Consider the following 14,695-nt stretch of genomic DNA (forward strand, 5'->3'; position numbering starts at 1 on the left):
GCACTAACATACCTACATGCATACTTCTTTAAATAGTTTCAAAGTTGTATTAATAATATGATATTTACATCGTCCACAACAAAATGTTGGGATGCAACCATACTTGCACTAGCATTTGAGAGCCACCATCACCTCAAGCTTACATGACTATTTGAAAGCTTTGTTGGCTTAGAAGATGGAGGAGAATTAGTGAGAGCAGTTTGGCGGTTGAGGTATTAAATGGAAAGAAGAACTCATTGCCTTACGTCAATTCACTTGCTAGTCCCAAAACAAAGAGGTAAGCTCTTCAAGGCTCCTATATCCCTTCTAAGAGGTTCCCTAAGAGGGAGAGGATCAGTAAACTAAGAGATGATTGGCCGAGGTTTGTGGCAGTTGGTTTTCGTGGTGATGAGAGTTGTGGCCATATAAGCTATTTGGCAACATAGAAATAACGGTGTTTTGGTAAACTCTTGGACATGTATGCTCCTTTTGGTCATGAAAAACTATATGGCTCAGCTTTTTAAATTAAAAAAGACAACCATTTAAATAGTTTATCCCAATCTTTGCACCTCAAAGACGCAAAGGCACTACAAAGGTGCTCAATTGTAAGTGTTTGAACTTGAGACCTTCCATCACTCACACACCCTTCATGTCAAGACACAGCTGCCACTCTCGTCAATAAAACTTATACTAAGCTCGCACAATCCATCATGAACTATAAGATAGTGTGGATTGCTCTTGGATGTAGGAAGTATGTAGCTAGGTCTATACCCAAGGAGGGCTCCTTTATGACCGTTTTTCAATGGGGTTTAATTTTTCCATCAGGCCTTTTGGGTTATGAAATTGGCCAAACGGGGGGACGAACGGGGATCAATGTATGATATCTCTCTCTCTCTCTCTCTCTCTCTCTCGCTCTCAGAGGTGTGGGAGAGGGTGCGTTTACGATCGAATGCAAGACGGAGCTGTTGGAATGCTCTCATCCGATGGATCGCCATGACGCACAGGCTGTATTAGATGGTTAATCTCTGCCTTCCTTCCAGGTCCAATTCTGTGTTGGTGTCTCTTCGACCCCTTGAGAACGCAGGTTTCCCTGCAGGGACGCGAAAAACGCAACTTTGAGTTTTGCTGCTGCAAAATCGATTCCAGGCCCTCCAGCAATGCTGAATTTCCCCTGAGGGAGCTTCTCCTGCCTCCCCTCGCCACACGGCTTGCCATGAACCGCAGGGTGCGGCGCAAGGTCATCCGCCGCAGTGACAAGACTGCTGGCTGCAACCAATGCGCTGCAAACTATGAGGATGTAGCCTCCTTGGACAGGAAGCAGGTGGTAGACTGGACAAGCCTTCCAGATGATACGGTTGTCGCCTTGTTCTCCCTTTTGAATTACAGGGACAGAGCAAGCTTGGCCTCGGTATGCAGGGTCTGGCGTCGTTTGGGAGCTTCCCCATGCCTGTGGACATCCTTGGACTTGCGGCCACACATGCTGGATCCAGGAATGGCGTCCTCTCTGGCCAATAGGTGTGGAGAGCTTCAGCGGCTGCGATTTCGGGGTGCCAATGCAGGTTCTGCCATCATCAGTTTGCAGGCAAAGGAATTGAAGGACCTTGATGGGGATGGCTGTAGGGATCTAACAGATGCATCACTATCCATGTTGGCTGCACGGCATGGGACCATTGAAAGCTTACAGCTGGGACCCGAGTGTGAGAAAATTACAAGTGATGCAGTGGGGGTGATTGCACTCTGCTGTCCAAAACTAAGGCGGCTTCGTCTTTCAGGCATCAGAGAAGTAACTGGGGAGGCCATTGGGGCGCTTTTTCAGCACTGTCCTAATCTGACAGAACTGGCATTATTGGATTGCCGTGCTGTTGATGAGTCTGCATTGGCATCCGCAACCTCCTTGCAGTTTTTATCACTAGCTGGCACAAAGAACATACAGTGGAATGCTGCTTCACAGTCCATAAGCAAGCTCCCTGCATTGATTGCACTGGACATTTCCCGCACGGAAGTCACTCCTGCAGCTGTGAGCAAGTTGCTTGCTATGGAAGACTTGAGGCTTCTTTGTGCCCTCAACTGTCCAGGGCTGGAGGGTGGGAGTGGTACAGTGATTAATGCTCCCAAAGGCAAGATTTTACTCACTTGTTTCACAGATATCATGAATGAGCTAATGTCATTGGCCTCACGAGATGCACATGCTGGATATTCACTCAACAGAACAGATAAGACAAATACCTTACTCTGGAATCAACATGAAATGGGGCAGAGTGACAAGAGCTGCATGGAGCTGATTGAATGGACTGAGTGGATTCTAGCTCATACTTTACTCCGAACTGCTGATACCAACAGTCCTGGTTTTGACAGTTTCTGGTTAAAGCAAGGTACCAGTATATTACTTAGCTTAGTAAGGAGTAAACAAGAAGATGTACAGGAAAGAGCTGCTACTGCTATGGCCACGTTTGTGGTCATTGATGATGTAAATGCTACTGTGGATCCTGCTAGAGCTGAAGCAGTGATGCAAGGTGGTGGAATCGGTTCTTTATTGGACTTGGCACGATCTTCCCGAGAAGGAGTGCAGTCCGAGGCTGCCAAGGTAATATTTTACATTTAATCCTCTTGATCAGGAGAAGAAACTCACAAAGCTCTGCCAATGGTGCACTGGGCATTTAGTAGTGGTTGTTGTCTTAATTATCATTTGTTTGTGCATCAGGCTATAGCAAATCTTTCAGTCATTGCGGAAGTTGCAAAAGCTGTGGCAATTGAGGGAGGTATTGGCATATTGGCCTCATTAGCAAGATCTCCCAACCGTTGGGTTGCTGAAGAGGCCGCAGGTGGCCTCTGGAATTTGTCGGTTGGAGAGGAACATAAGGTGACACATTGTCTTCATTACAACTTAGCTCACCAGTGCCATTTAAGGCTTTTAACAGGCTGGTGTTCAATTTGGTGTTTTCCCCCTCCAGGGTGCCATTGCTGAAGCAGGAGGCATAAAGGCATTAGTGGATCTGGTTTTCAAGTGGCCAACAGGCGGTGAAGGTGTTTTGGTAAGCTTTGTTTGTGAAGTGGATCTTTCTACACTTTCAGAAGTTACAGACATTTTGAGACAAAGAAACCTTCTGCTACATTTCTTTGGCAGGAGCGGGCTGCTGGAGCACTTGCCAATTTAGCAGCCGATGACAAATGCAGCATGGAGGTGGCCACAGCAGGTGGTGTGCATGCATTGGTGACGCTTGCCCGATTTTGCAAGCATGAAGGCGTGCAAGAGCAGGTAGAATTATTTTGTTGTTGCCATAAAAGTTGAAAATTCCAGTACAAGGGTGCCTTTATAGTCTTATAGTATAGTGTTGTTTACTTTGTCTTGAAAATCTTCACAAGATGAAGAACCAAGGCTTCAATTAACAAGTTTTTGTTTACCAGGCTGCACGTGCTCTTGCAAATTTGGCAGCTCATGGTGATAGCAATGGAAATAATGCTGCTGTTGGACAAGAGGCTGGTGCAATTGAGGCATTAGTGCAGCTTACATGCTCACATCATGAAGGTGTCAGGTAGTCAACTTTTTAATGCTATAAGTTGGTGGTTGATGTTTTCTTTGTTCTTCTGGTTCTCCATTGGTGCATAATGATACTAATGACTGCTGTAGACTTATCGGTTTGATATATTATTCATGTCTTAAATGTCAACAGGCTGTGTATCAAACATCTAGCTTCTGTTGTTTTCTTTTTTGGCAAATTTCAATTAAACAGTAGTATTGGCTTCCAAACAATTCATAGATCACTCTAATCTGCCCATTTGTTTTTGTGAATGTGATCAAGTTAATTTTTATTTTGTACACATGACACAACTATTAATGCATGTTTCTTGTTTGTTGGTGAGCAAACTTTGGAAGACCCTGATTTAGGATGCCATAAAAAAGAAAAAGGCCACCAAGTTGTTCTAAACTGAGACTACTTGTATCTGTGGTGCTTATATTTAACAACATAGTTGGCAATTAGGTGGTTGCTTTTTAGGGGGAAATGATATTATGTCATCAAATAGGACAATTTGCTGAATTCAAAAGGTCAAACTTTATCATAACACATTCCCACCAACAAGAGTATATATTAATGACAAATAATGTGGGCATCTGTGAATAATGGCTGGACTTTGAATACCTTTGAATACCTTCTACTCACTTCTTTCCAAATGTGGTTGTATCTCATAAAACTTTGTGTGATGATTTGTATATCTTTGCTAGGCAAGAGGCTGCTGGTGCCTTGTGGAATCTATCTTTTGATGATAGAAATCGTGAGGCTATTGCAGCAGCTGGTGGTGTGGAGGCATTGGTAAGTTTTGTTGCTTGCATGCATACTTTTTCTTGAAGGCATGTTCGGTTTGATGCCTATTCAGTTTGACGTCACGGCAGGTGGCTCTTGCTCAAAGTTGTAGCAGTGGATCTCAAGGTTTACAAGAAAGGGCTGCTGGAGCTCTTTGGGGCTTATCGGTTTCAGAAGCAAACAGGTAAAGGGGTACTTTGACACTTACAAGTCTTTCAATGTACTTTAATGAACCTAAAAGTGAAACCACTGTTGATCAAATGCAATCTTGTAAGTGTGCACCTAAGTCTTGCTGGTTGACCTGAAGCTTGGTTTTATCTATATGAGCATGTGGTTACATAACTAACAACCTGCTTATGTATGTATGCACACCCACACACATGCCTTGAATGTTCAATTACGGAGCAATCCATGCACACATACTTACACTTGACAGACACACAAAGTCTATGCATACAATAGAGGGGGAAAAACATTTGTGTATGCATCCCTCTCTTCATAGTTGCTTAGTTGTACACCTTGCACAGTAACTACTCTTAACAGCACTACCTAAGAGTTGCCCCTTGGCCAGCATAGTGATCCATATGTGATGTGAGTCAAACCCATCCAAATGCATGAATAAAGGCAAGCTTATTCTTTCTGGAGTAAAAAAAGTGGCTAATTGTATTACACAGGCGCAATAGTATTTTTACTGAGTACAAAGATCTCATCACCAGATCGAACCACCTTCATGATCAAAAAGTAGGACAATTGACCTAGGTCAATCATTTAGAATGTGGTGCAAAGCTGGGCCTTTATATTTGGATAGTCACCAAATCTGAACTTGTAACAAATAAGTCATTGACATACAAAAGGATATAGCTGATCCCCTTTGAAGTGATTTTGACATTTAAAGCTGGGTCATATGTGGTAGAATGGTAACCATGGGTTCGAAGGAACTCAATCCATTCTATGGAACTAGGAATGTAGTGCTTGCTTTGGCCCATAGAGAGCTTTTTGCAAATGGAAAATCTTATCTTTATAGCCTGAACGATAAAACTTGGGAGGCTGCTCCACATAGACTTCCTCATCCAAATAGCTATTTAGAAAGGCACTTTTAACATCCATTTGATTGATTGGCTAATCATGGTGAGTGGTTAGTGCAATTAATAGGCAGAAGGATATTAACCGCACATGTGAAGCAAAGGTCTCTTCATAGTCAACACCATGCTTTTGTTGAAATCCTTGCCCCACAAGGCGAGCCTTGTACTTGTCCAAAGTCCCTATCATGTTTCAATTTAGTCCTAAAGATCTACTTAGTCTTGAACCTTGTTGTGGCATGGATGATTCACCAAGGCATAGATTCCGTTCTAATTAATGCTCGCAAACTCCTTTTCCATGGCTTCAAGGAAATACACCTTTTGGCAATAATGAATGCCCTCAATTGTGCTTTTGAAAGAAAGCACAATATGTTCACATTACCATGACTCACGTCTGTTGCTTGTTTTTGTAGGACTCGCAACAAAAGCTCAAAAACCAACTGATAACACATTAACAATGTTAGCAAAAAACAAAACTAGACACGAATCCACATGCTACACATGGATGCTTTCATCGACTCTATGCTCCACTTGTTAGAGGATTGACACTTGTGACCTCTAGGATGGGTATTCTAGCAAGAACATGCAATGGGCAGCAAGTTGGATAGGTCAGGCAAGCTCCAAGGTAGCGTAGGTAGTAGACAAGCAAGCTCCAGGGTAGCGTAGGTAGTAGACATACCAAGTTGGGTAGTAGACAGTGTACAGGTCTTTATGGACATTGGGCAATCAGATTGGACTAGTTACATGGCATGTTGAAACAATCAATTGCATGTAATTCAAGGTGATTGCTGTTGGAAATGAGAGAGAGAGAGAGAGAGAGAGAGAGAGAGAGAGAGAGAGAGAGTGAGTGCGTGTGGGTGCGTGCGCGTGCGCGTGTGTGTGAACTCAAGATAGTGAGCTGGAGTGGGCATTAGTTCCACACTCAAAATATGCAAGTATTAGAATGGTAAAATGAAAGTACAATAGGTCTAAAGTAATTTAGATGTATCCTTAACTTGACTAGAGTTAAACTGACTCTAAAAGTAGTAACAACTTGCAAACTTTGCACCCTAAAATATTGGGCACTGCCGTGAATTGACCAATTCTAACACCCCCTCAGTGCCAATGTGATGATGTACAAGAAGTGAATCAATCACCAAAAGATAGTAAGCTTAAGGATTTTTGCAATTCCTCAAACTTTTCTCATAATAGTGCCTTGGTGAAAATTTTTGCAACATTGTCTTGTGTGGGAATGGAGATCATGCCGATCTCCCCTCCATATGTGATCTCTTTCTGACATAGTGATGATGTATCTCAATGTGTTTCATACGAGCATGAAACATTGGATTTTGTGCTATTGCAATAGTACTTTGACTATCAGAAAGAGTAGGAGTTGGTTCCTCCAAAGGAATAGAAGGATCAGCCAATACATGGCATAGCCAAACACATTCAATTTTCGTTGTGATAGATGCCTTGTATACTTACCTTCACCAGATTGGCCTAGAAAGAAACAATGTCCATTACGAGATGCCTTTTATTGTGATCACTAGCCCAATCTGAATCACTGTAAGCAGACAAAAAAAACAACATATCATCTACGTAAAGAATGATGATGATAAAATTTTCCTCTTCCTTCTTGACATAGAGGTGGGTTCAATTGGGCTGTTTTGGAACCCCCGTGTGGTAAAGAATACATTTGTCTTGGAGTACCAAGCATGCGGAGCTTGTTTTAAGCCACACAAGACTTTATTCAGCTTGCAAACCTTGTGCTCTTAGCCTGCACAACAAGGCTTGGAGGTTGTGCAACATATACATCCTCTTCTAAATCTTCCTTCAAAAATGCTATCTCTATGTCCAATTGATTTACATCCCAACTAAACTGTGCAGCCATAGCAATCACACATTTATGGTGGCCATCTTGGATGTAGGAGCAAATGTCTCCTTATAGTCAATGGCCTTTTCCTAAGCATATCCCTAAGCAACCAACCATGCCTTGTATTTGTCAATAGAACCATGAGATTTTCTTTTTAGCTTGTAACCCCAATGTGTGCTAGAAGGCAAGTCAACAAGACTCCAAGTGTTATTTTGCTCATTTTAAGGTTTAAGAGAAAAATGTTCAATAGAGACGATTGAACATTAATAAAAGTAAGCCATCAAATGTTTTGCACCATGTAAGGATCTAGAGGCTACTTGTGGCCTTATCATGTGAAATCGGGAGAGAGAGAATGCTGCCCCATCCCGCACAATGACAAGCTACGGGTCATTCCCCACCACAACCATGTGGGCTTGCTATTGTGTGTAAGTAGATTAATCTCAACATACTAGTCTATTGGCCACTAACAGGTGTTGCCACCCCCATGAAATAGTCACTCTACCTTATTTGCTCTACTTCTCACCTTAGGACTGGCACCACATGGCCGATCATAGCTGCACCTTCATTCCCTCTCTCTGTTTTACTCGCCATAACACCTTTCAAATTCTTTGTCCTCAATATTGTTAAATTTTTTTTTCTCTCTCTGACAAAGCTTGTTCGTCTATTTGTCTTTCCTCTAGGTGAATCTTTACTGGTAACATAAAGCTAAACGTTGGATGTGCAGATAGAAAGAGGCCTTCTTTTGAGTTTCTTGAAGCTTTGTCTAGTCGTATGGTCTCTATTGAGGTTGGACGTCTACGTTTCCCAACAATGATGGGGTAGTGGCGCCATAAATTCTCATCCTTTCTTTGCTAGGACAATATTTAGCTATATGTCCCGATTAGTTGCAATACATGCATAATCCATTAATGTGCCGCCTTTGCTTTTCTTGAGTTGTCAATGGCTCGAGCTGCGTCACATCAATTTGCATAGGCTCTACCTTAGATACTTGGGTCTTCTTGGGTGCTTGGGTCCTCAAAAGTCTTTGTCCTGCTTGAATTCAAGGTGGCTCCTCGACGTTTTTTTTTTTGGGTCTTTTCTCAAATAGACGGTTGTCACATTCAATTGCTTGAGAGAGATTTATTAAGTACATGCACCTTTGGCATAGTGAGCAAAAGATCTTAAATATTATCTTTAAATTCCCAATGGAATTGACTATTGAAATAATCCCTGTGCCATGTTAAATCGCATGTGAGTTGTCAAAATTTTGATGCATATACTGAGGCAGGTCTCAACCCTTGGCATAGATTTCTAATCTTTGTTTTAGCTATTCTCACTCTATCTACTTCTCCAAATGTGGCAGAGAACTCTTTTACCAAGGGCTTAAAAATATATAACAATGGGGATTTCTTCTCGAGCAAGGGGGTAAACCAAGAGAGAGCTGTACCTAAGTTTTTATTAGGCCGACATGAGAAGCATCATTTGGATAATGATCTGGTTATATAGGTATAAACAATCATACTTGCTGGAAGAAGCCTTTGAATTTAGAGCTTATGCAATAAAATTTCCCTGGAAGACTGATCTTTGGTTCTTTCTTATGTTGATCATAAAGGTTGCCAGTAATAGCTGATGGACCTCTGGCTTGATGTAGGCTTGTCTCTTCAATTTCTTGAAGTTATTGTTGTAAGTCTTGCACAACTAAGCCCAAAGCTTATGGTTGCTTTGCTTGTAGCCTTGCATTACTTTCTCTAAGTTCTTGGGTTTGCTATTGGATGCTTCGCAAAGAATCAACAATACCTTCCATCACAAACCCCATCAATATATTTCCTAAGCTCTGCTAATTCATCTTGGGATAGCTTATAGATGGGGTCGAAAGGAGGTTGAGCTCCTCCTTGTAAATCTATTGCACAACCATAATATTGGTGTTCTAGTAGCATATCCACATTTTTCTTTTCAAATATATCCTTGAACTCTACATATTGAGTTGGGAGCGGGTTTAGGGTTTTGTCCTTTGACTTCTCCATTGGACTTGCATATCCACATTTTTCTTTTCAAATACATCCTTGAACTCTACATATTGAGTTGGGAGTGGGTTTAGGGTTTTGTCCTTTGACTTCTCCATTGGAATTGCATAAATAAAAAATGATGGATTTTTCTTTGCTCGACACATGAACACCTCTGCCCCAATGTATATTAGTTGAGAATTCTTCCTTTTATTATTTTGCATTGGCCTTGTTTCAACCTTTTTAGACCCCCAATTGATGTCGGGGTTATGTAATTCTAGCTAGGGTAGCCCAATCAACAACCGGACTATTTGGGCAATGGATGATGTTGAAGGCTATATCTGAAACAAGACTTAGGGTAACTTTTATGGGATGAGTCTCATACTTGACATCTCTCAAAGCAAGAGGTCGACCATCAATTACCTTTGTACGTATCGGCTTTGCTTTCCTTAGAAACTATATACCATGTTGCTCTACAAATTTCATCCATGAAGCATGATGTGCTGTAGAGTATAACAAAGCTTGTCCGTTTGTCCATCTTCCCTCTAGGTGATTCTTTATTGGTAACATAAAGCTAAACATTAGATTATGTTTTGGGCTTCTTTCCTTCAGAATCTCCTTGATTTTCTGATTTTTTAGCTTGCTGCTTATGGGGATAGTCCCTTGCAATGTGACCCTCTTGTTCACAAATAAAACTTTTATTTGCAGCCATCAATATCTTACATTGTGCTAATGTTTCGACCCCTTTCTTTGTTGTTTTAGCCTCTTTTTAGACTGATTTTCAGATTTGCCTCTTTTCTCAGTCTTGAATAACTTTTTATTCGGCTTCTCCCCACTCTCTAGGAAGCCCGAATCCTTCCCATGCAGTAAAGCATCCAGCTATAGCAGTAGTCTCTATGAGCTGAGACATGCTAGACACTGTAGATTTAATGCAAAAATCCCTAATTCCTTTTGGCAGCCCACAAACATATTTTTTCACTTGTTCATGAAGGGGTATGGAGCGATAAGAAGTAATAGACAGCAATGCATCCCAAAACTTCTCATTATATTGCTTCAAATTTTTACATTCCTTAGCATCCAGCTTATTCCAAGCTGTCATGATGTCTCACCTTAAAGGTACTTGAAAACCAATTGGATGCAAACATTTGCTTGAATTGTACCCAGGTTAATGATGCTCTACCTTGTATCAAAAGAGTGGATCACCACTGTAATGCATTCCCTTTCAAGAAAGTGGCTGCTTTTCAAATCTTCGAGGACTCGGTGAAGCTCCCTCCTGAATAGGCTGCATCAAACTGTTGAATGAAAGTCAAAGCTTTCAGCCTATCTTCTGCACCACTGAAGGACTCAAACTTCATTGCTTTTCCACCCTCATCATAGTCTTTTGCTGTCCCTTTGGGTGTCAAGTTGTCATATATTGGCTGTTGTAAAAAGGGTGCATTTGTTGAATTTACATCAAAACCAATGCCAAACGGAGCATTTACATGACCAACATTCGTTCCTTGAGCCCCATAAGCATTCGGGGGTGTAGATGTAGTACCAAATATGCTACTTTGTGCTCTAGGCATCAAGCCAATGTTGCCATACATAGGGTTTTGGTATTTCCAGCCATACCTGAATACATTGGGCCTTGCACACTATACATTGGTTGTTGCACATCATAGGGATTTGTGCAATACATTCCCATATATGGTCCTTGTTCAACCATAGCATGAAAAATCGTGCTTCCACCAAAATATCCTAGCTGCCCCATCATAGCATTCATACCCAACTATCCAAAATCCATTGGATTGGGACTTTCGTGATGGCCTTGCATTTGCATTTCTTGCCCCGTAGGTACCAACTGTTTTGTTTCATTAGCATCTTTGAGAGCTTCAAATGAAGGGTTTGACATTATCTTCTGTGTATCTTGCTGTCCCGAAGGTGTAGAAGACACCTTTTTCTTATTGCCTTTGTTGTCCTTCTTCGAAGCATTCAAAAATCGGGTAAATTGAGGATCCTTTGCCAATTCAGCAAAGAGATTTGCTGCTGTCCTCATTCGATTCTTGAACTGGTCATAAAATTCCTCTTCACTTTGTTGGTCATTAGCCTTATGCCTTGAAGGCCGTGCATCTTGCCCGATAGCAACATTTCAGCTTGTTGTCCGTGGTTTGAGCCTTGTCCAAGGTTAGGCATTGCATTTCCTTCATACCCATGTGAATGTTCATACTGAGAGGCATCATCACTGCTTGAGTCCATCTCATTGTATGAAGACATATTGTTGTAATTTCTCGGCTAAGAGTTTTAATCAGCACTAGCACAAAGCTTTGGTTTGCAATCAGGTGCCTCGGGTCTACCAAATCAAGGGATTGAGTGGTATCTCGGCAATGGAACCATGAAACCAGTCTTCCTTCAGTGGATTGGTAGTAATTTCCTAATTACAACTTAGTTAAGTAGCAACATTTATTACAAAACTGAGAAATGCAAATTAACTAATGCCCCTTTCAGTATTTCTTTAATTTAATTGAAGAAGTTGATATACAATGGGTTTCTCCCAATTCCTTTCAGTATTCCTCCCCTTGTTGTCCAAAATGACCTGTAAGTCTTCAATCTGATTTGCCCCTTGATTCGGGCAGTCAATTGGCCTTATCCCGCTTTGTTGGAGATGGAAAATGCCCCAAATTCATTGATTTGTTGGTCCCTCCACTTGAATTTGACCGAAAACAACTTCAGCCCTATTGAATCCAAGTCTTGGAGCTTCCAATTTTTGGCATGCTTCTTGAGGCTGTTGCTAAATCCTAATTTATGTTGCAGGTTAGGGTTTACAACAAAAGAGAAATCTGAAATTTCTCAGTCTCTGGTGATCTCAATGTTGTAATTTTCGAAGTAAGGCTGTAGAAAGCTTCGAAGATGAGAGAGAATGCTGAGGAGAGAAAATTCAGACTTTTTTCGTGAAGAATTGAAGAAAATCAGTCATTTATTGTTGTTCCCTTGTCTCAACAGCTTGTAGATGGTGTCTCGTGCTGTTGATTGGTTTTCTCTTTCCACGATTTCCTCAAAAGGTCCTCCAATGGCTGCAAATTAGACCAACGACGTCTCCACCCTCTCTCTTGTAGGTTGAATGCACTAAAATACCTCTCTCTAGCCTTTAAAGACGTTTTTCAGTGTTGCATGGGCATTTTTAATAAGTGCAGCGGCAAGCCTTCCCAAATGGTTTTTCTATCATTATCATAATTAAATATTAATCTTTAGTATTTAAATACTCAAAATTAATCTAATATTTATTTTGGTGTCTAGAAAAATAATCCGATTGGTCAATAATTAAATTGGCTAAGCAACTTTCATTCCCAAGTGTCTCTACGTCATCTTTGACCATCAAATTGGCGTTTGGTAACATTAAACACCACTTCTCTAGTGTCACCAATTGACACTTATGGCCAAATGAATAACCTAGGCTAACAATTGGCACCAGATACCACCAAGTACCTGTGTGGCATAACTCATACTAACTTTTGCCTTTGACATCTTGTGATTTCATTGGATTCGGGGCTCGTAAATTTACTCTAACCCCAGTTACACCTCACATGTGCAACATTTACTTAACCATGTGATTAAAAATTAATCCACATGTTAAGTGAGGTTTCAAAAATACATGTTCTCATGACATTTGCAAATAGAAGGAAATCTTTTTTTACGTTTGTTGAAGCCTTGTCTAGCTGCATAGTCTTTATTGAGGTTGGACGTCAAAGTTTACTGATAGTGATGGAGTAGTGGCACCATTAATTCTCATCCTTCCTTTGTTAGGACAATATTTAGCTGTGTCCCAATGGCCGCAATACATGTATAATCCATTTATGCGTCGCCTTTGTTTTTCTTGAGGTGTCAATGGCTTGAACTGTGTCATATCAATTTGCATAGGCTTTGCCTTAGATACTTGGTCTTCGTGGGTGGTTGGGTGCTTAAAAGTCTTCATCGTACTTGAATTCAAAGCGGCTTCTTGACTCTTTCTTGTCTTCTCATAAATAGTCAGTTGTCACGGTTAATTGCTTAAGAGATAAACTAAGTATATGCACCTTTGGTATAGTGAGCAAAAAGTCTTTAATTTCAATCTTTCAATCCCCAATGCAATTGACTAATAAAATAATCCTCATGCCATGTGAAATTGCATGAGTTGTCGAGATTTTGATGCATATACTAAGGTGGGTCTCGACCCTCGGTGTAGATTTTTGATATTGTGTTTCAACTATGCTTGCCTTGTCCATTTCTCCAAATGTGGCAGAGAACTCTTGCATGAAGGCCTCAAAATTATATAGCAATGGAGATTCCTTCTGAAGCAAGGGGCAAACTAAGAGAGAGTTGTATCTAAGAGAAAATTTTCAATGAGATTGACTTGAAAAGCATCATTTAGGTAACAATCTGGTTGCCTATGTATGAACAATCATACTTGCTAGAGGAAACCTTTGAATTTTGACCTTGTGCAATCAAATTTCTATGGAAGATTGACCTTTGGTTCTTTCCTATGTTGATCATGAAGGTTGCAAGTAGCTAATGGACCTCTGGCTTGATGTAGGCTTGTCTCTTTAATTTCTTGAAGTTGTCATTGTATGTCTTGCACAGCTAAGCCCAAAGCTTGTGGTTGCTCTGCTTGTAGCTTTGCATTACTTTCTTGAAGCTCTTGGATTCGTTGTTGGATGCTTTGTAAAGAAACAATAATATTTTCCATCACAGACTCCATCACGGCTAGGCAAGATCATGGTAGGAGAGTCTTGCCAAGTTGTTATGGGCACGGCAAGTGTTATTTGAGAGCGAGGAGATTGCTCTTACAATTTGCAAGAGAAGAACTTAAAAGAGAAATTGAACTAGAACTTGTTTGTGAGATAACTTAATTACAAGAGAACGCTCACAAGAGCGTGGCTTGATTATAAGACAAGACTCGATACAAGACCACCAGAACAAGACAAGAATTGGAAGAGGACTTACCTTGCAAGAGCCTTACAATTGGTGTTGGCAAGATTAGGGCTTGTGGCCCATGACCCCTATTTGTACTATAGCCTGGGGAGATTAAGGGAACCACATGTCATTACAAGAGGATGCCACATGGCATGACATGCATGCTGACATTAGCGATGATGCAAATATCTTCTAGAATGTTCTAGAATCTTCCAGAAACTAGCTAGCTTGCATACGAACCAAGGGCTGTCCTTGCTTGTGTCCGTTACATTATCCCCTTGCGAGGTAAGTCTCTTGTAATCAAGGACTCTTGTAAATCAAGTTATCTCCTTGCTCTCGAAGAGCACTTGCCATGCCCATAACACTTTGACAAGACTAAAGGGCTTGTAACCCATGACCCCTATTTGTACTATAGCTTAGGGAGGTTAAGGGAAACACATATCGTTACAAGAGGATGCCATATGGCATGACATGCACATCAATATATGACATGCTATGCATATTGACATGGCATGCTGATATGAGTGATGACATAAGCGATGATGTAGATATATTCTAGAATCTTCTAGAAACTTC

The 14,695-nt window shown here is 41.0% G+C and overlaps 1 protein-coding gene across 1 annotated transcript in view; it reads left to right on the plus strand.

Moving 5' to 3' along the window:
* Window positions 1-814: 814 nt before the first annotated feature.
* LOC148028395 (protein ARABIDILLO 1-like) overlaps window positions 815-14,695 on the plus strand; it is a 39,405-nt gene continuing 25,524 nt past the window's right edge. Inside the window, exons 1-8 of the mRNA XM_087690212.1 lie at window positions 815-996; window positions 1,076-2,563; window positions 2,681-2,839; window positions 2,931-3,011; window positions 3,104-3,235; window positions 3,385-3,512; window positions 4,202-4,289; window positions 4,370-4,464. Coding sequence (XP_087546338.1) covers window positions 994-996; window positions 1,076-2,563; window positions 2,681-2,839; window positions 2,931-3,011; window positions 3,104-3,235; window positions 3,385-3,512; window positions 4,202-4,289; window positions 4,370-4,464 — 2,174 coding nt within the window. The 5' untranslated portion in view covers window positions 815-993. The remainder of the gene's footprint in view (window positions 997-1,075; window positions 2,564-2,680; window positions 2,840-2,930; window positions 3,012-3,103; window positions 3,236-3,384; window positions 3,513-4,201; window positions 4,290-4,369; window positions 4,465-14,695) is intronic.

The sequence above is a fragment of the Lygodium microphyllum genome, chromosome 12, assembly GCF_053477565.2.
Source record: "Lygodium microphyllum isolate KBCC chromosome 12, Lygodium_microphyllum_v1.1.10, whole genome shotgun sequence".
Classification (NCBI taxonomy): Eukaryota; Viridiplantae; Streptophyta; class Polypodiopsida; order Schizaeales; family Lygodiaceae; genus Lygodium; species Lygodium microphyllum.